Source organism: Bufo gargarizans, unplaced genomic scaffold, assembly GCF_014858855.1.
Source record: "Bufo gargarizans isolate SCDJY-AF-19 unplaced genomic scaffold, ASM1485885v1 original_scaffold_2009_pilon, whole genome shotgun sequence".
In the NCBI taxonomy this organism is placed as follows: domain Eukaryota; kingdom Metazoa; phylum Chordata; class Amphibia; order Anura; family Bufonidae; genus Bufo; species Bufo gargarizans.
Window position 1 is genome coordinate 212,137 of NW_025334601.1, and position 27,686 is coordinate 239,822.

General features: G+C 42.0%; 1 protein-coding gene across 1 annotated transcript in view; it reads right to left on the minus strand.

The window, feature by feature from the left end:
- Positions 1-1,966: 1,966 nt before the first annotated feature.
- Positions 1,967-27,686, minus strand: part of MANBA (mannosidase beta) — a 79,739-nt gene continuing 54,019 nt past the window's right edge. The window contains exons 9-12 of the mRNA XM_044274702.1: positions 17,035-17,179; positions 15,740-15,882; positions 4,522-4,779; positions 1,967-2,348 (exon numbers count right to left, since the gene is read on the minus strand). Of these exons, the coding sequence (XP_044130637.1) occupies positions 2,118-2,348; positions 4,522-4,779; positions 15,740-15,882; positions 17,035-17,179 (777 nt within the window). The 3' untranslated portion in view covers positions 1,967-2,117. The remainder of the gene's footprint in view (positions 2,349-4,521; positions 4,780-15,739; positions 15,883-17,034; positions 17,180-27,686) is intronic.

Below are 27,686 nucleotides of genomic sequence, written 5' to 3' on the forward strand. Positions count from 1 at the left end.
TAATTTATTCTAGTATAAAATGGTACATCATGGGGTACGCTCGGAGGGGAGTAGGTGTGAACAATGTCTGTCTCAGCGTACCTCATGATGTAGAATTTTATACTGTAATGTATAAAGAAATAAAAAGAAAAAGTTTTGTACCAGCAACTTTGCGGATCAGATGTGGACCCATCGGGCCGCAAAAAAGATGCAGACAGCATACCTTGTGGTGTCCACTTTCGTATGTCCGTTACGAGCCCTGCAAAAATAAAAGGAGAACATTTCTTATTCTTGTCCGTTTAGCGGACAAGAATAGGCATCTCTAACAAAGGGGAGGACGTGTGGATCCGCAAAATATGGAACGTACATGGCCGTATCCGTGTTTTGCGTACCGCAAAAACTGATACGGAGGTGTGAATGAGGCCTTAAAAGGTAGAGAAATTCAAATTTAGAAAATTGCGAATTTTTCCTAATGTTCTGTTAATTTTGGATAAAAAAAAAATAAATTAAGGTAAAATATATTTACCGCTAACAAAGTACAATATGGAAAAAAAATCTCTGAATCACTTGGATAAGTAAGAGCATTCCAGAATTATTACCACATAAAGGGACATGTCAGATTTGACTCCACTAGGGATTAACAGAGGAAAGGGCGAATGTGCACAGTGTATGTGCTGTTCCCAGTACAGGTGCAGGTTGTAATAGATAGTGAACAACCCCTTAACAGTGTTGCCTGAGCTCTGCTTTGAGAAAAAGACTTAAAGGGGTATTCCCATCTTGGACATTGGGGGCATATTGTTAGGATATGCCGCCAAAGTCTGATAGGTGTGGGTCCCACCTCCAGCGGGGCGCTTGGCTTTTTTTGGGAAGTCCCATTGAAATTAATGGCAAGCACAGCCACCACTCAGTTCACTTCTTATAGGGCTTATGTAAATAGCCGGCTACTTTCGTCATTCTTATAGAAATAATTAGTGGGCACTTGTGCATGTGCAGTGCGCCCTCCAGCACTTTGCAGGCTCAGTTCTAAGTATAGGTGTAGGTCCCAGACCCACACCTATTAGACATTAGGGGCATATCCTAGCAATATGCCCCCCAATATCCCAGATTGGAATGCCCCTTTAACATTTCAGCCAATGTAATGCTCGTGCAGCTTTAATCCCCCATATCTTGGGATTGGTAGTAGCTAGAGATATGAGCCTGGTCTTGAAAGCCGACATCCTAAAGGGTATAATGGAGAAAACCTGCATATGCATCTAACTTCTGCAAACCATGATCTCAAGTTTAGAGGTGACCCAATAGTTAGGTTCCTCACACTGAAACATAGTCATGTAAAGTTTGTGGTGGGAAAAATTAAAGAGAATGTGTCATCAGAAAAGGACCTGCTGTTTAAATCATTTTTTATGATGTTTAACATATTTTTTAAACATTTCTGATGATGTTTTGAACTTTCCATGTATTCCATATATTTAAACAAAAGAGATAAAATCATGCAGTTTTCACACTGGCCACTATGTCTAGTAGTCTGTGCCATTTCTTGGCTTATACAGATCACTTTACTGAAGCTAACTCATTCTAATCCTGCCTGTTATGATAACACATCTGTGTATAGATAAGACAGGATCCTCCATTCACAATAGGTGACTGGCAGAGCTTATGTATTCTTTCCTTGTACAATGATCTCTGCACAGGTCACTGAGCATGCCTAGAAAACTCAACCATAGAAGTTATTGAGGTCCCCTCCTGACCATTGTGTCTATGGCCATGTGGCTGCCATAAAGCAATTTTCTTAATGCTTTCTAAATTCTGTTAAGAACAGCTCAGGCAAGATAGCCACCCCCATAATAATTTTCAGGAAATAAATAAATCTACATTCAGAAAATAAAAACAGATTAGAAAAAAGGATGCGTTGCGATCTGATTTTAACTGGCAGATAACATTTTTGGTGACACATTTCCTTTAAAGTTAGGCACTGACTTCTGGTTGGATCAATAGTGAATATAACTTACTTTATGGCACATAACCAAACAATAATGTATTAAAAAGATGAATTACAATCCAAATATTTTATTCAATGTTAGAAATTGTGACCCTTCAAACAGCGCTTCTAGTGCCAGGCTTTGTAACCCTTCACAGAGTCATCACTGTTGATAAATATCCCGTATGGTGGATATGTGGAGTGACTTCTCAAGATTACTTATAGTTGTAGGCTCCCAGGCATAGAAATAAACTACTGTCTTCTCTTCAGTCAGGAGAAAGCCATTATCACTGAACCTTCCTGCAATGTCCCAGACATCCAGCCAAACAAAAGCAACTGGATTAGCGCTAATCAGTGTAAACACATAAGCCGTGTCATCCTTAGAAATAGACACCTTTTGAAAAAAATATAAAATAATTACAAATTACACAATTTAAAGAGAATGTGTCATCAGTAAATTGCTTAACCTATTGCTTAAATCATATTTTTATGTTTAACATATTTTTTTAAGAATTTTTGATGATATTTTTTGTCAATATCTACCATATTTTTCAGACTATAAGATGCACCTTTTTCCTGAAAAATGGTGGGAAAATGGCAGTGCATCTTATAGTCCAAATGCTAATGACCGCTTCCATTATGCTCAACTTCATGGCTCAATGCTTTTTGTATTTGTATAACAATATTACCATATTCTGTTAAATAGGGTTGTTGCGGGTATCGAAATTTCAATACCGAATCGATACTTTTCCATTTTGTTTAAATACTGTGCTGTGCTGCTGCGCAGTCTAGTATCTCTGAACATTAGCGCGCTGCTGTCGGCGTGCTCATGTTCTCTCAGCAGCACAGGGGTGAAGGAAGCTCTCCCTCCCCCCTGTGCTGCTGCTGCCACCACCAATGAGGAGAGAGGGGCGGAGGAGGGGAGGGCGCACTGTGGCACCAATGATACGACTTTTCCTGGGTCCGGACTTTAAGTAGCAGGCTACACAGAGCGGCGCCCAGAGATGTCCCAGCACTTACTATTATTCCTGGGCGCTGCTCCGTTCGCCTGCTGTGCCCCATTACTGTCTCCTGCTCCATATGCTAATTACTATCAGAGCAATGGAGACATCAGCTTCTCTAGTGGGTGTTCTTTCTCCCTGGCTCTAGCGCTGTCCAATCGCAGCACAGCGCTAAGGAACGCCCACTAGAGAAGCTGATGTCTCCTCCCCATTGCTCTAATAGTAATTAGCATATGGAGCAGGACAGTAATGGGGCACGGCAGGCGAACGGAGCGGCACCCAGGGATAATAGAAAGTGCTGGGACATCTCTGGGCGTCGCTCTGTGTAGCCTGCTACTTAAAGTCTAGACCATATAAGTTCGTCTTTAACACAATACAGGAGGCAGGTGCCGGCAGCAGAATCGCATTGCTCGCACCCTGCCTCTGAAAGGGAGCTGCGATCAGCGGCAGTTAACCCCTCAGGTGCGGCACCTGAGGGGATAACTGCCGTTGATCTGCTGCCAGTACTCACCTCCTGTATTAAGGGTTAATTATCATTGGTGGTGCAGTGCTCCCCCCACCCACCCACCCACCCCATTAAAATCATTGGTGGCACAGTGCACCCGCCCCTCTCAACCCCCCAGTATTAAATTAAAATCATTCGTGGCAGTGGCTACAGGATCCCCTCCCCTCCTCATTGGTGGTGCAGTCGCAGCTTCTGATCGGAGCCCCAGCAGTGTAAGCCTGGGGCTCCTATCTGTTACCATGGCAGCCAGGATGCTACTGAAGCCCTGGCTGCCATAGTCAGCTCCCTGCTGCTGTGTGCACAGAGCAGCAGGGACAGTGTAAAGTCCTATTCACTCTGATAGAGATCTATCAGGGTGACTAGGACAAGGGATGAAAGATCCCAGGTTCTAGCCCCTAAGGGGGAAAAATTATAGTTATTAAATAAAAAGTGGGAAAATAAAAAGTTTAAAAAACCCACCAAAATATTAAGTATAAATCACCCCCTTTCCCAATTTCACATATAAAATATATAAATAAAAATTAAAAAAACATATCACAGATCACCACGTCAGAAAATTCCAAACTATTAAAATATTTTTAAAAAATCTATGCGGTGAATGCCGGAACAAAAAAACAAACAAAAAAAAAAAAAAAACTGCGCGATTCGCAATTTTTTTAAAATGCGGAATACACGTGGCTTTTTTGGTTTCTTTTTTCGCATGGTATCGAATATCGCAATACTTTTTATGGTATCGAAATCGAATCAAAAATTTGGTATCGCAATAACTCTACTGTTAAAGATGACAAAGAAATTAGCATAACATATTTTTTTAGATGGAATTTTTGGTTTTAGAAAACTTCTTATATAGGGACCCATCAGGAACTTAATTGGTGAAGGTAACCTCAATTGAAATGTTATGCTTGGTAAGATCTCCGAACTAAATCTAGAATGTGCACAGTGTTCAAGGAAGAACCAGGGTCTCCTTTGTTAGAGCAGTCTGTGGGGTTCTTTCCAACAATTTTATTGTCTGATGCATCTATATGAGATGTTAAAAAAACACACACTTAATTAGTACTTACAGTAATATTAGATTTTAGTAGACCTTCTGCCTCCTTCAAGGAGCTTAAAAAATGCCAGTTTTTTGAACCAATAATGTGTCCATTGTGTAACAGATAGAAGACAATCACACTATGTTGCCTGGTAGTGTTGCCACATCGACTGAGCAGTTCTGAAATAGATTCTTTATAGATTACTCCAGAACTCCTTGCATTTAAAATAAACTCATTAGTCAACCTTTTACAGACAGGTACCAGAGAATCCCATCTGAAGACGTTAATCTGAAAAAAATTAAAAATGCAAGTTACAGGATCTCTTTGGTCAGAAACTTGACGTCAAAAGGGACATGCATAAACCATCCCCTGCCTATCAAAAATTAGTCTTGTCTAAAAACTAGACTCATAGCCGTATTACTGGATTCTGGTAACAATAGGCTAACCCTTATCCACTGGGACCCACACTATTCATGAGAAGAAGGTCCCATGCCCAGTTTGAAAGAAGCAGTGGTCGAGGAAATGCACTGCTGCACCACTTAAACTCTATGGGACTGCCAGAGATAGCAGTCTCATACATGTAAATAGTCTGGTGGCATGCATGCTCAACTACTGCTCCATTCAGGGAGGGGACACGGGAATGCTGTTTTCGTAACAGTGGGGGTCCAAGTGGTCTGACCTCCACTGATCTAACAGTTAGCCCATATCCAGGTTATAGGAAATAACTTGTTCTTGGAACACCCTTTTACCACCTTCCCACTAAAGGACATAACTGGATGTGGGTATGACAAGTGGATTGTGAGGGTTGAGAAGCTATGCACACACCATCTGCAGCAGATAACATACAGCTGACACCTCGCTGCAACTACTGGTATCAGAGTTAGTATAACCACTTAGATGCCATGGTCTATAATGATTACAGTATCTGTGTGGATGACATAAAGAGGGCTTTCTCTGCTTAGCCGTTGTGACTCCATGGCACATTTGCTGAATGCTGATCACTGCTATGGTGGCTGAGAGCCAAACAATGGCTCCCTCTTGTCTGCCTCATCTGGAAGTCGATTAGACCAATTATTATGGCTATTGCAACAACTCCTTCACTGTGTGTGTATGTACCGTGGCTGTCTTTCTTTGTCTTGTTACTAAAGTTGTGTTTAAAAAAAAAAAACTAAGCATACAGAAGAGACAGGGAGAAGAATATAAGAGCTGCAAAGACACTGACAGACAAGAAGAGACACTGCTGTAGGTTCTGCTCCTCAGTAATTGCCTGTAAAGCCTGTATTACACTGGCAGATTTTCTACCAGACGATTGCTAACGAGCATTCGTAGTAACGTTTATTAGCGATCATCCAGCAGTGTAATACTGCCGCCAATTACCCGAAGAATGAGCAAACGCTCGTCCATAGGGCAATCATGATCTTTCAGTATGCTGATAAATCATGATTTGCCGGGGGCAGATCGGGCTGTCAAATTACGATCTGCTGACGGCAAATAACTAGTGGTTTCTTATAAGACCAGATAAAAGCATTAATTGAAGCTTGCAGCTGCGTAATATACTGGTCTATTAATAGGCAGACCAGCATCTGGAATTTGTACAGTATTAAATGGGTAAGAAACATTTTGACCCATCCGTGAGAGTAGGAATTTATGAAAGGAGAGAAGTTGTTTTTTTTTAACTTCCACTACTAGAGGCTCATAATTCAAACTATGTAAATCACTACGTTTCGCTGGTAAATCAATTCCCATATATTTCACACACACAGTTTATTTTTTTTCATAAATCTCTTTTTATTAATTATAACAACAGTGTACAATTAGCCATGACCATGAAAGATAGCTATTCACAGGTGGCCAAAGAACTGCAGATTATTTGTAGATTATTTGAGACTTCCCTATTCCCACCAGTTGCGATGGATCCTCATATGTGACGCTATGTCCATTTAGTTTTGTTGACTATGGTGGATGATCAGGACCTTCCATCCATCAAGAGATTTAGTTCCTTTGTGGAAATTGAAGGCAGTCCATAGCAGTAAAGCATCGTAGTCTGCACTGTAATTTATAAGCTAAACAATCACAACATAAAAATAACATAGGGAACAATATTGAAGGGAGGACTCCCGGGAGACTAGGTAGATTATTAGGCATACCCAATGGTTGGTTTCCGTGACACATGTGAAATAAAAGAAAAATAGTTATGTGAATGGTGTTAATTGCTTTGACACTAATCCCAGGTAAGTTCAGACGGGAGAAATACCCAGGACAAGAATCATATTTTGCAAAATGTTTTCCATGGTAACCAAATACGTAAGAAGGTGTTCGTGTTTGCGTTCAATCCAGGAGATAAGTTCTAAAAGTCTACATATCTGGTCCACTTTATTTAACCATTCTTGCTGAGAGGGAGGAGAGGGACTCAACAAATACAACGGTATCAACATTTTGGCTGCCAGAATAAGGTATGTGGCAAGCTCAGATTTGCAAGGCCTGAAGGACGGAGTATTTTGCCATAACAATACCAAGTTCAGCATTCGTGTCAGAGAAGCATTACAAACCCTAACGATCGTCCCCTCCACTCCATCCCAGAAAGACCTGATCCTTTCACAAGACCACCATACAGTTGTGTTCAAAATTATTCAACCCCCACTGAAATTGAGTGTTTTGGCCAGTTTGCCATTGGATTTTGATCATTTCAGTCATCTTGTTTAAAATTAAATCAAAGAGGCACTTGTAAGTCAGACAAATATAACATAACATTTATAATGAAATAACCACAAATGTATTTTCTGTGCTCACATCATTATCAGTTTTATTCAACCCCCAAGTGACATTTAATCTTAGTACTTAGTAGAACATCCTTTTCCAGTTATAACAGCTTTTAAACGTGAAGCATAGCTTGACACAAGTGTCTTGCAGCGATCTACGGGTATCTTCACCCATTCTTCATGGCAAAAGCCTCCAGTTCAGTCAAATTCTTAGGCTTGCGCGCTGCAACTGCTTTCTTTAAGTCCCACCAGAGGTTCTCAATTGAATTTAAGTCTGGTGACTGCGATGGCCACTTCAAAATGTTCCAGCCTTTAATCTGCAACTATGCTCTAGTGGACTTGGAGGTATGCTTGGGATCATTGTCCTGTTGAAAGGTCCAACGTCCCCGAAGCCTCAGGTTTGTGACGGACTGCATCACATTTTCATCCAATATCTCCTGGTACTGAAGAGAATTCATGGTACCTTGCACACGCTGAAGCTTCCCTGTGTCTGTAGAAGCAAAACAGTAGGCAAGGTGTTCTTTTCTTCATAGGCCTTGTTCTTCCTCCTCCAAACATAGCGTTGATCCATGGGCCCAAACAGTTCTAATTTTGTTTCATCAGTCCACAGAACACTATCCCAAAACTTTTGTGGTTTGTCCACATGACTTTTTGCATACTGCAGTCGACTCTTCTTATTCTTTGGAGACAGCAAGGGGGTGCGCCTGGGAGTTCTGGCATGGAGGCCTTCATTACGCAGTGTGCGCCTTATTGTCTGAGCTGAAACTTCAGTACCCACATCTGACAAATCTTTTTTCAGTTCCTCAGCAGTCACACAAGGACTTTTCTCCACTTTGCGCTTCAGGTAGCGCACAGCAGTCGAAGTCAGCATCTTCTTTCTGCCGCGACCAGGTAGCGTTTCAACAGTGCCCTTTGCCTTGAATTTGCGAATGATGCTTCCTATATTGTCTCTTGGTATGTTTAACATCTTTGCAATCTTCTTATAGCCATTGCCCTTCCTGTGAAGAGAAATCACCTCTTCTCTTGTCTTCCTGGACCATTCTCTTGACTTCACCATGTTTGTAAACACACCAGTAAATGTCTAGAAGGAGCTGAGTATCACAGACCTTTTAAATCTGCCTAATTGGTGCTTATTATGCTTGACTGCTGCTCCTTGACATCCACAGGTGTTTTCAATACCTGATCGAAAACACTTGAATGATCTTAAGAGGTCTTTAAGGGGTTGAATAATTGTGTCAATGAAGAAATCACAAATTTAATAATGTATTACAAAAACAATTGATGTCATTTTAGTTGCATTTGGTTCTTTAAAAAGTCCTTGTAAGATTTCATTCTGAACACAATTACAAATGTACACTAAATTCCCTAAAACCCTTTACAGCATTGGGGGTTGAATAATTTTGAACACAACTGTATGTGTGTGTCACAACCAGACAGCTGAGAAGCTCTGACAGAAGCCTTTCAGAACCTCCTCCTTGAGTTTTCTTTGTTTTGAATTTCAGTTACTCATCTCGTTAGCCTCTCTCAGCTGTCATGTAGTTGGACTGATTGCATCCCTTTAAATTCCTCCCCATAATGCATTAGTGTGCGGCTTATACAACTTCCTGGAGTGTGTGTGCATGCTGATACTATCTTCCAGCCTTCTACAACATAAGTGCTGTACATTTATTTGTGATTTTCTGTTTGCTGGATCCCGGGTGACCCTGGCTCCCTCAGTGTCTGGTGTAGGGAGCCGGTGGTCGTGTCCCCTCACTATTGTGGGGTGTTCGGGTGGTATGTAGTCGGGGTGCGTGGATATGCGATCATCCACCATTGGGATTTTCGCATGGGCTGAGCAGACAGGGAGAGAGCCAGGTCTGATGCAGGGGTCTCCCTTTTGTTCCTTAGTTTTGGATCCAGTGAGTCATATATTCATTTTGCATGGTCTTGTTTCCTGTACACCTTCCGTGACAGTGTGATATTGTTCCTATATCAGATTTACATCTCCAACAAATATCACTATCCACAAATCCCCTCATGTATAAGTATACAGGCGTTCTGTACCATCTAGACATTGTTTTATACAAATTCTCCTGTAGACGAGCACACCTCAAAAAACCATGGGACCTACTTAGAATCTGCTCAGTATCTATGTCAGAAAAGGTAGTATTTAGTTCTTCTTCCCACTCCGATAAAAAAGCAGGGGTCTGCGAGGCATCTGGCGTAAGAATTAGCTCGTATATTTTTGACATTGCCTTTGGAAGAGGACAGGCAGAGAACAGTGCTTTCTCGAAGTCCTTGGTTTGTCTATTAATCGGGCCAAGAGCTAGGGATTGTTGGCAAACCTGACGAAAATGGGAATAGTGTAAAAAATGCAGAGGCGTTCCCATGAGTTTCTGTGAAACTTTTACCAACTTTTTCCCATCGTGGAGCAAGACTGAGATTGGACATGAGCGCAGTTGTTCCCAAAGATCCCTAGTATGTAGAGATGATGGGGAGTCCCCCGGCAGGTACGGCAAATAGCAGGCTGGAGTTTGAGGGGAAGGGAATGGTGCAATAAGAGACCCCAGAGCGGCCACTAACTTGACCGGATAGAGCTTGTGTAGTGCATTATAGCATTACTTAAGTCTGCCCCACAGAGGCAGCCAAGCCCAACCAACCCAGTTGTCATGAAGAAACATTGACAGAAATGATAAGAAAAGAGATAGAAAGGGGTAAGAAGGAAATTGAAGTATGAAGATGGGGAGAGAGTAAGGATAGCAGGGCCTGTCACCAAGCAGGTCAGGCGATATACAGTCACAGCAAGCCCTTGTTTCTTCTCTATGTAAAGTAGCCCTTGACAGTGAGTAATACTTGCATGAGTCCTCTATGTTCAGGGAGCAGAGTTCTTTATCAGGGCTCTCTTCGTCCTCTGTAGCCGTTTCCTGTCACCTGCTGTGGACCATGGATCTGGCGGAGGAGGGAGGGTTGGTAAGTCATCTTCCATCGGGACTTGCATCCAAGAAGTTACTTGCACAGGAGGAATTTCTAGCTTGTGCCATGTGGCTTGTAGGTCTTCTGGTGTGCGTATGGCTATTTGCCTATTATTTTTGAGAATCACTATCTCAAAAGAGTAGAGCCACCTGTATGTCAGGTTGTGTGCCCTCAAGTGCACCAGGAGAGGCCTCATGGTTCTTCTGTTGGCCAGAGTGGTTGGTGAAAGGTCCTGATATATATGCACCGGGATCGAATCTAGTAAGACGTCTCCACTCTCCCGGGCTTGGCGTAGGATCGCAAAAGTGTCAGCAAAGTTAAGCAATTTACAGACCACGTCACTCGGAGGTTCAGTTGGACCGGGTTTAGGTCGGAGGGCTCTGTGAATACGTTCAATTATGGACGAGGCTCTCTTTTGGCCTAGTATTGTGGAAAAAATGGAGGCGGCCACTTGAGTAAGGGCTTCCGATGCGTGCCCTTCAGAGATGCCCTTCATGCACAAATTATTCCTTTTCTAGATCCTCTATCTGGTTAAATGCAGTTGTTGTTCAAGAAATTTGGATCTCACCGAACCATCAAAAGGTGAGCATAGCTGCGTGTTGGTCTTCTAAAGAGTCCACGTGGCCTCCAAGATGGAGGAGGTTCGCTGTAATATCTTTCAGTTCCCTCATGATAGGTAACATGGCTTGTGCAATCGTTTGCTTAAGCCATGCTATCCGTGTCTGAGGCCTCCGCTGCGCGCGCCTCAGTTGCCAGCACCTTTTTGGATGCCATAGCGCCTGCTGTGTGATCTTTCTTTTTCAGGTATTTCTCCATCTCCGCTTGTTGTTTCAGGGGTTTCGGAGTTCCAGGGGTCTCCTTGCTTCCGTCTCTGCCAATCTTTCCCATGTTTGGTTGACGATAGCTAATGACAAGCTGGGGAAAGCGCCAAGTGGGAGAGGAGCTCCAGACTATGCTGCCTTCTCCATGTTGCGTGCAGGCTCTGCCCCCCTTTCACACAGTTTTTAACCCATTGGCAAGAAAAAAAAAAAAGATGTTGTAAACACGATTGTGTAAAAGTTGACACTGACAAATTTAACAACCGAGACTTACAAGTGTTAACCTTATAGTATAAGACCCCTCCAGAATTTTCAGAAGAGATATTTCTGTTTGGGTTGCACTAAAATAACTTTGTCTGTATATAGTACGAACCTTATGTTCCCGTGTTCCCACTTTTATACCATGCACTGATCTCCTTCACCTAATCCTCTCCGCCAGTGGCTCCAAAATGAATGCAAATATGATAGGGGACAATGGACACCCCTGGCGGGTCCCATTATTGATTTAAATTTAGTCGATAGATGGCCTGTTAACAAAAAAGCTGAAGGGGAGGAATATAGTGCTAGAATTTGTGATTTAAAAGAAAAACAAATTTCCAAATTTACCCAGCACCTCTTTTAAATATCCCCATTGGATCCTACCTATCACCATTTCTGCATCCAAAGATAGAAGCAGAGAAGGCATTCAAGAGCATTCCACATATTGTATAATATCCAAAAACCTTTGGTTGCCGTCAGAAACTTGACAGCCGATGACAAATCCCACCTGATCAGGGTTGAAGATGGAAGGTAGGATCCTTATGAGTCAGATAGCCAATATCTTAGCACATAGCTTTATATCGCCATTACGTAGCAAGATTGGGCGAGAGCTCTCCGGAATCACAAGGTCTTTCCCTTCATTAGGCAGCATAAAAACTGTGGCTTGCAGAAACTCTTCTGGGAAACTCCCCTTCAATGCAGCAGAGTTGAATACACTGGCCAAGTATGGAGATAATGTCACCGCCAGTTCTGTGAGAAGATCTGGCAGACGTTCTTCTCTACCTCTTGTATGATGTTCTTTGTTTTGGTTTCACTTTCTCATCTCCTTTCCTTCTGACAGGTGTCACTTATTTTGACTAATCGTCTTCTTTTATAATCCCTCCCATACTGCCTCACTTTGCGGTTTATACTACTTCCTAGATGAGGTGTTCACTGCTGGAGGCTGCTTCTGCTGTTTGTTCAGATAAGTCATTTACTTTATTGTGTTTCCTTGCTGGCTTGATTCTAGGTGACCCTGACTCTGTCCGTATTAAGTATAGGGAGCCGGTGGTCGTGTCCCCTCACTATTACAGGGTTTTCAGGTAATAGGTAAGCGGGCATGCAATCGTTTACCATACAGACCCTTGCATGTGCATAGCAGTCAGGGAGAGCTCTTAGGGTTTTATAGGGCTCACCTATAAGCTCCTTAGTTTGGGATCAAGCCAGTCGCTCGTTTATTTATATGTTCCAGCTATCTGCTCACTTTATCCGTGACAGATAACAATTGTGGAAAAGCTCTATAGTAAGCATTGGGAAACCCGTCTGGTCCAGGTGACTTATGTGGTTTAAATTTCTTGTATCACTTCAACACTTGTAAAAGCCACTGATAATGAGATCATTTGGGCCTGCCCTATTATTTTGTAGTGATAGTGTCCAGGAATTGAAAAGTTTACTATGCACTAGGCTGTGGGACATTGGCTTCTGGGGATAGATTATATAACTTAGCAAATTTTTCTGCAACATGTTGTGGATTAACATCCCTCAAACCCTCCTTATCCCTAAGACACTTGCCACTTAGCCGCCTCTAAGCTTCTATCACTCTCTTCAGCCTCTCACAGTGGTCTTCTGCTCCCACCCACAGAGATGGTCACACTCTGGATCTGATCTTTACCAGCCTCTGCTCCCTATCTAACCTTTCTAATTAACCTCTCCCACCATCTGCTCACCTTCTCTTTAATGATCTCTTCTGCTGCTCCCTCTGTCCACACAATTGCACACCCTTCACAGGAACCTTAAACATCTTGACTTTTGCTTGCTTTCTGACACTCTTCTGCCACTCTCTACCATTTGCACACCAGCCTGACAAAAAAAACTCAGACAAGCTTCTAGGGCTGCAGAGCGGCAATGGAAGAAATCCAATTCTTAGCATCACTTCACCACAAGCAATCCCTCCTCATTTTCAAATCCTCACTCACTGATTTAAAACAGGCCTACTTCTCATCTCTCATATGTTCCCTGTCCCACAACCATAAACAACTTTTTAACACTTTCAGCGCCCCTATCCTCACCTCTCATCTCAGCTGAGGACTGCTACATACTTTAAACAAAAAAGATCTACATCAGAGAAAGCTTCTGTGCACAGTCCCCACAGACCCTCTACACAACTGCTCAGTCTTCTTCTCCCAAAACCAGCTTCTCCACCATTACAGAAGAAATACTTTCCACCCTACTTTTCAGATCACATCTCACCACCTGCGCACTTGACCCAATACCATCCCACCTCATCCCCAACCTCACCACAGTGTCCTAGCCCTAACTCATCTCTTCAACCTATCACTAACTCTGGTGTTTTCCCCTCTGGTTTTAAACATGCTACCATTACACCCATCCTCAAAAAGCCTTCACTTGACCACTTGACCAATCTTCTTTGTCCAGTTATTGCCCCATATCACTTTATCCATATGCTTCAAAGCTACTTGAACAACATGTCCATTCTTAACTCTCCTCCAAACTCTCCCCCGGCTCGCTCTTTGATCGGCCACAATCTGGCTTCTGACCCCACCACTCAACTAAAAACTGCACTTACCAAAGTCACTAACGACCTGCTAACAGCCCAAACCAAAAAACATTACTCTGTCCTCCTCCTTGACCTGTCTTCTGCCTTTCCACCGTCGACCACTCCCTTCTGTTACAAACTCTCTCATCTCTTGGCATCACCGACCTGGCCCTCTCCTGGATCACATCCCAACTCACAGACCGGACATTTAGCGTCTCCCCCGCTCACACCACCTCCTCGTCTCATTCCCTCTCTGTTAGTGTCCCACAAGGCTCTGTCCTAGGACCCCTGCTCTTCACTATCTACACCCTCGGCCTGGGACAGCTCAGAGTCTAATGGCTTTCAGTATCACTTTTATGCTGACAACACACAAATCTACCTCTCTGGTTCAGACATCACATCTTACTATCCAGAATCCCACAATGCCCATCTTCCATATCTTCCTCCTCCTCCTCTCATTTTTTTAAACTTAACATGGATAAAACAGAATTTATCATCATCTTTTCCCCATCCCACTCAACCCCCCCCAACAGACCTATCTATCACCATCAATGGCTGCACACAGTGACCTTGGATTCTGCCCTCTACTTCAGTCCACACATCCAAGCCCTTTCCACCGCCTGCCACCTCCAACTCAAAAATATCTTCTGCATCTGCGCATTCTTCAACAATGAGTCTGCAAAAATGTACATGCCCTCATTATCTCCAGCATAGACTACTGCAACATCTTCCTCTGTGGCCTTCCATCTAGCAAACTCACACCTCTCCAATAAACCCTTAACTCTTCTACCCGACTAATCCACCTATCCTCTCTGCCAATCCCTTCACTGGCTCCCCATTGCCCAGCAAATTCAGTTCAAAATTCTAACAAATACGTATAAAGCCGTCCACAACCTGTCCCCTCCATACATCTCTGAACTACTTTCCCGATTATGTCCCCACACGTAATCTTTGATCCTCACAAGACGTCCTTCTCTCCTCTCCTCTTATCACCTGTTCCCACAACCGCCTCCAAGATTTCTCCCGAGCATCCCCTATACTCTGGAACTCTCTACCCCAACATATCAGACTCTCACCTACAGTGGAATCCTTCAAAAGAACCCTGAAAACTCACCTCTTCAGACAAGCCTACAACCAGTGACCCTGCTGCTATACAGTCATGACCAGCTTTACCCTCACCTACTGTGTCCTTCCTCCATACCTTGTAGATTTTAAGCCCTCATGGGCAGGGCCCTCTCTCCTTCTGTACCAGTCTGTAACTCGGCTTGTTCGCGTTTAGTGCAATTGTCTGTATACCCCTTGTAATATGTATAGCCCCATGAAATGAATGGTGCTTTAATAATAATAAAAAATAATAATATACACAATCTAGTTCCAAGACCTTTCAGTTTACGTGCCAAAGTGGCCCCTGTCTTATTGTCATTCATATAGTAATCAAGTTTCGCCCTATGCAATGTAAGGTTGTGTTGGTAAGTTAATATATTTTGTACTTTGTCTCTAAGGTCCTTTAACTGTTGTGCTTTAGTCACTGACGGCAACATTTTATTCTGTACCTCTATCGTTTGAATCTGTTTTAGTAACTCATCTATCTTAGCCCGCCTACATTTGAGTTCTATAAGACCTTATTTTAAAAATAACCCCTGCATAAATGCCTTGTGAGCGATCCATATTATACTGGCATCTCCAACACAAGGGGCGTTTATTATGAAAAAATTTGGGACCATCTTTCTTTAGGTTCACATTTCTGATAGATAAGAACATATTAGATTTTAAAATGTAAGATAATTATAAAAGTCAGTCAAATATTTTATGAACTGCCTAAGAATTTGCTATCATTGAACAATAAAATACTGGAAGTTGAGCAAAAAAATGTACAGCTCATAAAAGAGCTTTCAGATTATTATTTTTTTTACACATAAACTTACTGCCAGCTTGAAAGACCATTCATTCAGCAGATCAGATACTCCATAAATGTTTAAGGTATTTTGGTCTTCAAAAGCGCTTGCTGCGACAGGAGCAAAGAAATCTTTGGCGTAATAATGAAGCATTTTCCACTTGCCTCCATATTCTATAAAACAATGAACGAACATGTGAAGTCTGGATCCAGCATTTAGTCACAGATATGAGTTTTACATTAAAAGAAGTCATGAGATCATATAAAAATCACCAGACCTGTAGAGGTCATACAACATCTAAGTTTCAGAAGTACATATATACCAAGAGATAACAAAAAATTATCAAATATGGTCCCTTTCCATACAATAACATAGGACTGTTCACAAAAAAAAAAAAAGAGCTTATTTTCAGGAACATCAGAGCTTTTGTGAGGAATTGTTGCTTGGGAATACAATAAAAATGCTATGTTAATAAAACAATAACATCAAAGATAAAGAATTGAGGCTTCTTGTGTAAATTGGATTATTTTGACACATATGGTCCTATGTTGTTCATACAGATGTAGCAAAGTTACCGTATACTTAATTTAAAGAGCAACTAAACCTTTATTTAAACTTTTAATATGTTAAACTAACTGTAATATACTTTATGAATACATTTTATATTTTTACTACTCTTTTTCCTACCATTCACTGGTGCGCTTAAAACTCTGTACACCGCTGAGCGGTCATACAAAGGAAATCACATTGTATGATTTTTAAAGAATTTGTCTTGCACTGCTGAACATAAGTATTTGAACACCTGAGAAGATCAATGTTAATATTTAGTACAGAAGCCTTTGTTTGCAATTACGGAGGTCAAACATTTCCTGTAGTTCTTGACCAGGTTTCCCCAGAGCTGTGGGGACTGGATATTGCGGATGTGCTAGTGGCCATCTAGCAGCCCATGTCCTCAGCTCTATACCCAAAATCCAGATGACAGGTTCCCTTTAAAGAGCTCAGACAGGTGCTACTCAGCTAAATTAATGAGTGGAGTAGAGGTAGACATTTTGAAGGCACAGTAACAGGTCTTTGAGAGACAGAATTCTTTCTGTTTCTCAGGTGTTCAAATACTTATGATCAGCAGTGCTAGACAAATCAATTCTTTAAAAATCATACAATTTGATTTCCTGATTTTTATTTTTTTTGTCTGGGAATGCACCTACAATGTGAATTTCAGACCCTTCTATGATTTCTAAGTGGGAGAACTTGCAAAATCACAGGGTGTTAAAATACTTCTGTCTCTCACTGTATATGATAAGCTGAAATTTAATTTTCTGACATACCTATCGAGGACCAAGAAGGTGCTTGCCAGATATCATTTAATTGCCAGTAAAGTGCACCCATTGTAAAACCACGTCCATCAACAATTTCATTCTGACTGCGCCTGTAAAATTCAGTCTGCAGCTTCACACACTGAGCCTGCATTACCTGGAAAAGAGGAGAACAAATAGCTACGTTACCACATGTTCAGCTCAAGAGAATAAGCATTTACGTCTATGATCAAATCAGATAGAAAAGTTCATGAGGGCAGCACTCACTGGCCTTGTTAACAGTCAATGTGACCCAAAAGCCTTTATGAAGATTACTAGTACAATACTGAAGTATTAAGCAAATGGCCGGTTCTACCTCTTCTAAAACATAAATGATAAAACCAATACATTTAACATTAATCAAATATAGTAAAATAAAACAAATTCATAAAATAAACTCATTAAAACTTGCACACTTTTTGTATTCTCATGTATTCATACACTGCGTTAATAGTGATGGTGTACATATATGTTAGATACAAATAATACAGAATGTGAATAAGTATTCACGGTCCAATATACATATGCAGGATCCACACTATCCCAGGAGGATCCAGCTCAGATTTTGGGAAAGCCAGTAATACCTAATGTAAGCAATGCCTGTGTCCCTCGCTTACTTTATATCACTGAGTAAGAAACCAACTGTGGGTTTCGAAACGCATCTGATTAAATAAAATATAGCAGAGGAGAAAAGGACTACAAGTACAAGAAAATTAATACCGAAACAAAGTCAGAGTCCCAGTCTCCCCAGACCGCATGCGCAAGGAGCAAAGGCACAAGCATCAGCGCATAGCGAGGATCATAGAGAAGGGGACGAACAGCAGGATAGAAGCCATGTATGTATCACACCGCTACCCATTACATCGATCAAACACACCAGGAAAAGGGTAAGCAACAAACTAACCCAAGTGTGTACTAATATATTCACCTGCTGATCATATGCATATTGCAACATGTCGGGTATATAAAGCAAATGCTTTATATAAATATAAAAAAAAAAATTATCGGGTCAAAAGAAAAATTATGCAAACTATATTGACCCGTTAGATGGACATAAACATCTCAAAGAGTTCAATCAAGAACCTGATTATTTTGTGCAATCAGTAAAACAGGGTACAAGCGTCTATGCAAAAATATAAATGGTTTATTATACAATAGGTTAAAATACAAACGAAAATGAATCAACATAAATTTCAATAATATACAATGATATGCAGTACCCAGAATTCACCACTATATGATACCACCAAAACAATACTCAACCAACACAAGAATATTATGCAATACAGCTTTAAATCTGTGAGAGATATACAATCAATGGATTATGCGGAAAACTCAATCAAGAAGATGACAGATACGAGCCCTTGCTCCGCCCAAAAATGATGACCAATCTTTCAGATAATGGTAGTATTGCAACAAAACTTATAAATTATTGGCTTGATATCAAACTATGGAATACAAAGATTCCCAACAAAGAGTTTCTCCAATATTATCCCCTTGTTTCAGTTATATGCATCGTAACTGAAATCAGAGAAAATACTGATGTAGCAACTAACGTTACACGTCCGCAAATGAGCGGGTATCTGGCTAAATATCAAGCCAATTAATTTAGATCAATACTACATAAAACAAAATATACATTACCCAAGGGTCAAGTGATGTGCAGAGTCTTGGGGCAGCCAGCTCTCAAGAGTTTTTCCCGATAATCCAAATGATTTTCCAGAGATCTATAATCCAAATGTTTGTTTCTCTTTTTTTTCTTTTTCTCCCTCTTTCTTTTTTTCTTTCTCGTAACTGGTTTCTTAACCCAAAACTTATCAGATGAACACGCCCTCCGAGTTTGGAACTTTCCAATCATTGTTGGAGGGGTGTGTGCATTGACAAGGAGCATGACGTCATAATACTACCCAGAATGCAATTTTGCTACTGATGTAGTATTAACCGCTTATATCTAGATGGCACTGTTGTATAAGCAATATGCATCATACCATTAAGGGTTAACTCATACATGCCTAATATTTTCACTACTTCACACCTCTGACATCTGGGGCCTTGTCTCAGGGCTGAGGGACAAACTTTGATACATGAATATATACTTTGAGGAACATCTAGATCATTCTCACACTTTGGAATTCATGTTCAGATAGGAAAAACAATAAAGCCTCAGAATCTGCAGGTGCGGCGTATCTTCCAACTTTCTAAATGTATAATATATTGTTACAATAACACTAGTTATGAACAGTACAGTAATCTTCTCATGGACTTACTTTGGCCTACATGAAACTTCATACAAAACAGTGAATATAAATCAACATTGCTCTTAAAGGCAATGAATACCCATTATAACTAAAATAAGTAAGTATAACTGTTTAAACTTATGAAAAAACACAACAAAAATAAGGGACCAATAACAACGGTCTATCATTGCATAACTATACAGCGTAAGACACTTACTTACCTCATACACAACAACGCTATATAATTCCTGTTTTGCGTGAGCTCCGCAACACGAAAAGAGGGACTGTGATTACCATCACCGCAGTGTATGAATACATGAGAATACAAAAAGTGCGCACAAGTTTTAATGAATTTATTTTATGAATTTGTTTTATTTTACTATATTTGATGAATGTTGAATGTATTGGTTTTATAATAAATTGATATTTTATAGGAGTTAGAACAGGCCATTTGCTTAATAATTTACAATTACAGCTGAGTGGTTTCAGCTGGGCCGTGTTATATTCCAGTGAGAAATCCAAATGCATTTACCAATACTGAAGTATGCTCACAATTATCTACCACTGCATAAGCTGTCATGAGCCACAGAAATTACTAAAATTACATGGTGTTTTCTGGCATCAAAATAAATAACAGAACGTATAAAAAAAGACTAATACAGCTTTTTATTATCATGAAGATAGTTCTTTTTCTATATAAGGGGTACCTGTAATAAATTTTGAATGCTGCCCTGAGTGATAGAGACCATGGTGACCGAGACCGAGAACCTGATGAAAAAGCTGGGTCACTAAGTTGGACTGAACCAATCATTTCCTTGAAATCAGCACTGAGCAGCTCGGGCGCAAGTCAAGCACTGGAACTGTTCAATACAGAGAGTCCTCATAATCAGGATCTCCCATCTGTCACCCTGCAGAAAACTGACAGCTCTCTTATACACGGTAACATTATTTGATTTGCTTTTAATCCATTTTTGGATTTTTTAGAGGGGAATGGGAAAAGACTATTAAATCTGGTATTTAATGCACTGTGTGGTATAAATAACATTAATATTATTAGCCTGCCGGTTATTTAAATTGCATCAATACAAAATATTTTATTTATTTCCAATAGCCATAATTACCGAATTTCTATTTTTACTGTCAAGAAAAAAAAGGCTGTTTTTCAGGATGATTTGGAGTTTTTATTTATCCCAAAAAGCATAGGGCAAGAGTCCAGGTAAAATTAAAATCCAGCCTTTATTAAATGGGGTTATGCGAGGCTGGAAATGGCCCCTCATACGCCCGGGCATCTCAAACTGATTCTACTTACCTGGCTTCCCGTACCCCGCACCGCTCCTGGTCCCCGCACAGCCGCAGATACTTCTCCCGGTGTTCAGATGAAAACATCCGGTGTCGGGGGGCGCAGCCAATGGCAGGTGGTGATGGGGACGAGCCTCCCTAGCGTCACCAGCGATGCTAGGGAGGAGGCTGCTCTCCCTCCCCCCTTCCCAACACCAGATGTTTTCATCCACGCATGGGGAGAAGCAGCTGCGGCAGTGCGGAGACCAGGAGCGGAGTGGGAAGCCAGGTAAGTAGAATCAGCGTGAGGGGCCCGGGCGTATCGGGGGCCATTTCCAGCCTCGGATAATCCCTTTAAACACAGTTACTAAAATGCATGGTGATAACCTACATGTTTTGGATATCTAATCCTTACTCATATCCACCTACTGGCTCACTTTCTTTAACCCCTTCCCGACTAGCACCGTAATAGTACGGCGCTGCGGGAAGTGACTTACTAACCAGCTCCATACTGCTACGGCGCATTGATCGGGCAGGTGCAGGAGCTGTATGTGCCGGCATCGGTCAAAACACCTTGCTGTGCTGAGGTCAGCGCTGACTGCAGCATGTGAGAAGTGTGTGGAGGGAGGGAGCTCCCCGTCCCCATGCTGCGGCGACAGGGACCCAATGGCTGGGAAGGAAGACTGATGTGCTGCCTTCCATGGAAACCTGTGAGACCCAGCCCCCTGGATCTCACAGGCAAGCAGGGTGTAAGTGTATTACCCTTACAGCAAATGCATTACAATACAGATGCATTGTACAGGGGATCAGACCCCCAAAAGTAAAAAAAAAAAAAAGTTTAAAAAGTTTTACTGTGTAAAAAATTGTAAAAAAAAGAAGGAAAAAAAAAAGATCCACCCTGTCAGGTGAACGCTGTAAAAAATTTTTTGTCACCTTCCCTCACAAAAAGTGTAATACCAAGTGATCAAAAAGTTATATGTCAAACTTTTTGTCAAACCATCATCTCGTCCCGCAAGAAAAGAGACCCTAAATTAAAAAAAATTGCCCTCAGAAAATGGCAACACAAAAACAAGATTTTATTCTTTTCAAAAATGATTTTACTGTGTAAAACTTAACAAAAATAAAAATAATAGACACATTAGGTATCACCGCATAGTAACAACCTTCTCTATAAAAATATCACATGATAAGCCACCCCAGGTGAATGCTGTAAAAAAAAAAAAAAAATAATAATAATAATTTTCCAAAACATAAAGTGACACGTCAGATTTTAAAATAATGGCCTGGGCAGGAAGGTGAAAACTGGCCCGGGGAAGAAGGGATTAAAACAAGGTACATGGTCACATGACACCTACATAAATATGGCTAACTTTAACTCCCTTACTGACCAAGGTTTTTCTTCCTTTTTTCATCTTCGCCTTCCAAGAGCTATAACTTTTTTAATTTTCCATCTATGTAGCTGTATGAGGGCTTGTTTTTTTAAGGGTCAAACTATTAAACTGGTGTAAAGTAGAATTGGTTGTGAAAAATCAAAGGTGGAATCTGATTGGTTGCCATGGGCAACTAAGCCAGTTCTACTTTACACTAGTTTGATAAATGACCCCATTCGTTTTTAATGGTGCCATTTTGGGGAACACTTAACTTTCTGATGAACTTTTATTAAATCTTTCTGGGAGAAAGATAGGAAAAAAACAGCAATACTGCTGCTAAGTTTTACTTTATCAATTTTAAGGCATTCATTTTTCATTATAAATATCATAATATCTTTATTCTCCAGGTCAGTACGACTACAGCGATAAAAAAAAACACTATATTTATTTAGTAAGTTTTACTACTTTTGTGCAATAAAGCCCCTTTTTAAAAAAAAAAAAAGAAAGAAATCTTTTTGCATCACCACTTTCCAAGACCCATAACTTTTTTATTTTTCTTTCTATGCAGTTGTGTAAGGGTCCATTCACACGTCCGTTGTTTCCTGATCTGTTCCGTTTTTTTGCGGAACAGATCTGGACCAGATCTGTACCCATTCATTTTCAATGGGTCCTGAAAAAAATCGGACAGCACAATGTCAGATTTTTTTTTTCAGGACCCATTGAAAATGAATGGGTACAGATCTGGTCCAGATCTGTTCCGCAAAAAACGGAACAGATCAGGAAAGAAACAACGGACGTGTGAATGGACCCTTAGGGTGATTTTATCAGGATATTCGTATGATTTTGGGGTAAATAACACTTTTTGATCGCTTGTTATAAATGTTTTCGGTGGCAACTAAACATAAATTAGCAATTCTGGCTTTTTTTTTTTTTTTTTTTTAGGGCTCCTTCACACTTGCGGCAGGACGGATCCGGCAGGCTGGTCTCCCTGTTGGATCTGTCCTTCCGCTGTTTCGCCGTATTGCCGGACCGCCGCTCCGTCCCCATCAACTATAATGGGGACGGGGGCTGAGCTCTGGCGCAGCACGGCGGAAGCCGCCAGACTAAAAAGTCGGACATGCAGATCTATGATGGACCTGCAACAAACGCGAGTTTGAAAGTAGCCTTAGGCCTCTTGCTTTTTTTTTCCCATTTAAGTTCAGTTTTTTGCGTTCCGTATACGAAACAATTCATTTCAATGGATCTGCAAAAAAACGGAAGGTACTGCGTATGACGTCCGTTTCCGTATTTCCAATTTTCCGTTCTGATCAAATATAGAACATGTCCTATTATTGTCCACATAACGGACAAGGATAGTACTGTTCTATCAGGGGCCAGCTGTTCCGTTCCGCAAAAAACGGAATGCACACTGACATCATCCGTATATTCTTAAACAGAGAAATCTTCTGGATCTTTAAGCTAGGGACAAGACAGCCCAAAAGTTTAACCCCTAGTCCCATATCCATTTTGCACCTTAGTGAGCAAGCATTTTTTTTTTATTTCCATTTTTTTGATTGGCACATTCCAACAGCTATAACTTTTTAATTTTTTCAGTCAATGTTGCCGTATGAGGGCTTGTTTTTTGTGGGGTAAATTGCAGCTTTTAATGGCACCAGTTTGGGGAACATATAATCATTGATTATCGTATTTCTGTAATATAAGACGCCACTACTAAAGGTTTAGACAACAGATAATCAGAAAAAGTGTTTTTTACTTATTAATCCCTTTTACCCCGAGCCAGTTTTCGCTCTTCTGCCCAGGCCATTTTTTTGCAAATCTGACATGTCACTTTATGTGGTAATAGCTTTGGAACACTTAATATCCAAGCCATTCTGAGACTGCTTTCTCGTGACACGTTGTACTTCAAGATAGTAATAAATACATTTTTTAAATTTGAGTCAATATATTTCACCTTTATTTGTGAAAAAATCCCCAAAAATTTAGAAAAATTCCCAAATTTCAATTTCTCTACTTTTATAATAGATAGTGATACCTCATATAATAGTTATTACTTTACATTTCCCATATGTCTAATTCATGTTTGGATAATTTGAAAATAACATTTTATTTTTGGGGAATGTTAAAAAGCTTAGAAGTTTAGAAGCAAATCTTTAAATTTTTCAGAAAATTTCTAAAACCCACTTTTTAACCACCTCCGGACCGCCTAACACACGGATGCGTCCGGAAGGTGGTTGATTCATTCCTCCTGGACGCATCCGTGCGTCATCTCGCGAGACGCGAGATTTCGGTCACAGCCGGCCCGCGCATGCACATGGCGGGCCGGCAAAAGTTAAAGGAGTATTTCGTCAGCAACCTGCCAGCCAATAATCGCGGCTGGCAGGTTGCTGATTTTTTAAAAATCCAATCAGAAGCCACATAGCAGATCATATTAGTAAATATGATCTGTTATATGGCTGCCCTGCTCCTCTGCTGGTCCTTTTCGTCGGTTGGATCCAGCAGAGGAGCAGGCTTCACAGTGAGTACACCAAACACCACACACTAGCCCCAGATCACCCCCTGCACCCCAATTAACCCTTTGATCACCCCTGTCAATCACTAGTGAAAGGAAAAAAGTGATCCGTGCAAACTGTCACTTTTTTTTCCCACTGGTATTGACTTAGGTTTTAGGGATAGTTTAGGCCCCTTGGTTAGGTAGTTTAGGGATCGGTTAGCGCCCAGCCCACCGCACCGCAGTCCCTTATTCGCTGATTAGCGTATCGCTAATCAGCATTTGTACTTTTATAGTATCTGGAAGTGATCAAAACTGATCACGGTCAGATCTATAATAGTATTAGTGTCACTTTAGTTCGCCCTCCACCCAAAACGCAGTGTTTGCCCGATCAGGCCTGATCGGTCGCCCACACGTGCGTTCACCCACGCCCGCCCCACCGCAGTGACAAAAAATATATTTTTTTGATCACTGCACATTCACTTTACACGCGCTGCGGCGATAAAAAAAATCAGTTTTGATATTTTTTATCAACCGCAGCGGCCTCCGGTACTTCGCTAGCCTCCCATTTGTAAGACAGGCTTGCTTTTTTTCTTGGGTAGTCTCAGGGAATACCCCTAAATTTAGTTGCCCAAATGTCAAACAGGGGGTATTCTTCTGAAGAGGCCTACAGGCTTCTGACCCAGTCGGATGAGGAATGGGAACCCTCATCTGATGAATCTAGCGGGTCAGAATATGAACCTGTAGAAAGCAGTGGCTCTCTGACCCAAAGTTCGGACGAGGAGGCTGAGGTCCCTGATAGCACCAGGCGTACCCGGCCCCGTGTCGCTAGACCGCAGGTTGCGCAGGATCCGCTTCAAGAGCAGCAGAGTGGGGCTGGTGCTGTCGGATTACGTGGTGAGGCATACACCAGCAGCGCAGCCCTTCCTGGACCTAGTACCAGCACTGCCGTAGAACATGGTGAAGTAGCGAGCACCAGAAGGGCAGTTGAAGCTGGTACGGTGGCACGTGCAGTAGTTACCCCGTCGCAGCCACCGCAAAGACGTGCCCGTAGAGCCCCTAGAATCCCTGAGGTGCTGGCAAACCCTGATTGGCAGTCCCCAACTTCAGCCGCACCTGTAGTTCCCCCTTTCACCGCCCAGTCTGGAGTTCGGGTTGAGACAGCTCAGATCGGTTCGGCCCTGGGATTTTTTGAGCTGTTCTTGACTGCGGAGCTCTTAGACTTAGTTGTGGCAGAAACAAATCGGTATGCCACACAATTTATAACCGCCAACCCGGGAAGCTTTTATGCCCAGCCTTTCCGGTGGAAACCAGTCCAAGTTTCCGAAATTAAAATTTTTTGGGGCCTTCTCCTCAACATGGGTCTAACTAAAAAGCATGAATTGCGGTCATATTGGTCCACGAACCCAATTCATCACATGCCCATGTTCTCTGCTGCTATGTCCAGGACACGATTTGAGACCATCCTGCGTTTCCTGCACTTTAGCGACAACACCACCTCCCGTCCCAGAGGCCACCCAGCTTTTGACCGGCTCCACAAAATTCGGCCCCTCATAGACCATTTCAACCAGAAATTTGCAGATTTGTATACCCCAGAGCAAAACATCTGCGTAGACGAGTCCCTAATACATTTTACCGGGCGCCTTGGCTTCAAACAATACATCCCAAGCAAGCGCGCCCGGTATGGGGTCAAATTGTATAAGCTCTGTGAAAGGGCCACAGGCTATACCCACAAATTTCGTGTCTATGAGGGAAAAGATCAGACCCTGGAGCCGGTCGGTTGCCCTGACTACCTGGGGAGCAGTGGGAAGACAGTCTGGGACTTGGTGTCACCCTTATTCGGCAAGGGGTACCATCTTTATGTGGACAATTTCTACACAAGTGTGGCCCTCTTTAGGCATTTGTTTCTAGAACGGATTGGCGCCTGTGGCACCGCGCGAACTAGTCGCGCGGGCTTCCCCCAACGGCTCGTTAGCACCCGTCTTGCAAGGGGGCAGAGGGCTGCCTTGTGTAACGAAGAACTGCTCGCGGTGAAATGGAGAGACAAGCGTGACGTTTACATGCTCTCCTCCATTCACGCAGACACGACAATACAAATTGAGCGAGCAACCCGTGTCATTGAAAAGCCCCTCTCAGTCCACGACTATAACCTTCACATGGGAGGGGTGGACTTCAATGACCAGATGTTGTCTCCGTATTTAGTTTCCCGCAGAACCAGACGCTGGTATAAGAAGGTGTCTGTATATTTGATTCAATTGGCTCTGTATAATAGTTTTGTTCTCTACAGTAAGGCTGGGAGAACACGATCCTTCCTCAAATTTCAGGAAGAGATCATAGAGAACCTCCTGTACCCAGGAGGTTCCGTGGCCCCATCCACCAGTGTAGTTAGCCGTCTACACGAGCGACATTTCCCCAATGTCGTTGCCGGTACCTCAACCCACCCGTCACCCCGAAAAAGATGTTGTGTCTGTAGCAGGAGTGGAATAAGGCGTGACACCCGCTATTTCTGTCCTGACTGTCCTGACCACCCTGCCCTATGCTTAGGGGAGTGTTTCCGGAAGTACCACACACAGGTACACCTAGCATAGGGATCACATCTCACCAGGACAGGCACACAGGGCTATTAGGGCCCATTCACTCACACAGCTGCTGCAAACGTCTCCTTTCACCTGGGACAAAGTGCATAACGCACTTCGCCACATCTTTGGGCGATTTGCGCTTTGCACATTGACCCATGGGGAAGGAGAGGTTTGTTCTATAAAGGTATAAAAAAATAAAATAAAATAAAAACACCAGTAAGCAAAAAGTTTAAGTTTATATGTTCTGTTCCAAAGTTAATAAAATTATTGCGTTGCGGCCTGGTTTTTTCTTTTTTTTACCTTCCAGGTGGACCAACCGATCGACTAGCTGCAGCACTGATGTGCATTCTGACAGAAGCATTGCGCTGCTGTCAGATTACACGCAAGTCTGTGTATGCGGCGCTGCAAGACGAGATTTCTACTCTGCAGTAAAAGATACGTTTGCCAAGGCATACGAGCTGAGGAGGAGGCGGCGTTCCTATGCTTTGGCAAACACTTTGTATATAAAAAAAAGTTAAAAAAAATTCCCGGCAATGATTTATTCATCCACATCGATTGATGTGAATGGAGAAATCTGGTTTGCCAGGGCATACGTGCTAAGTGGGTATGGATGTTGGGCGGAGCTCCTATGTCCTGGCAGACGCCTTTCCCCTCCTTTTTTTTTTTTTTGGCA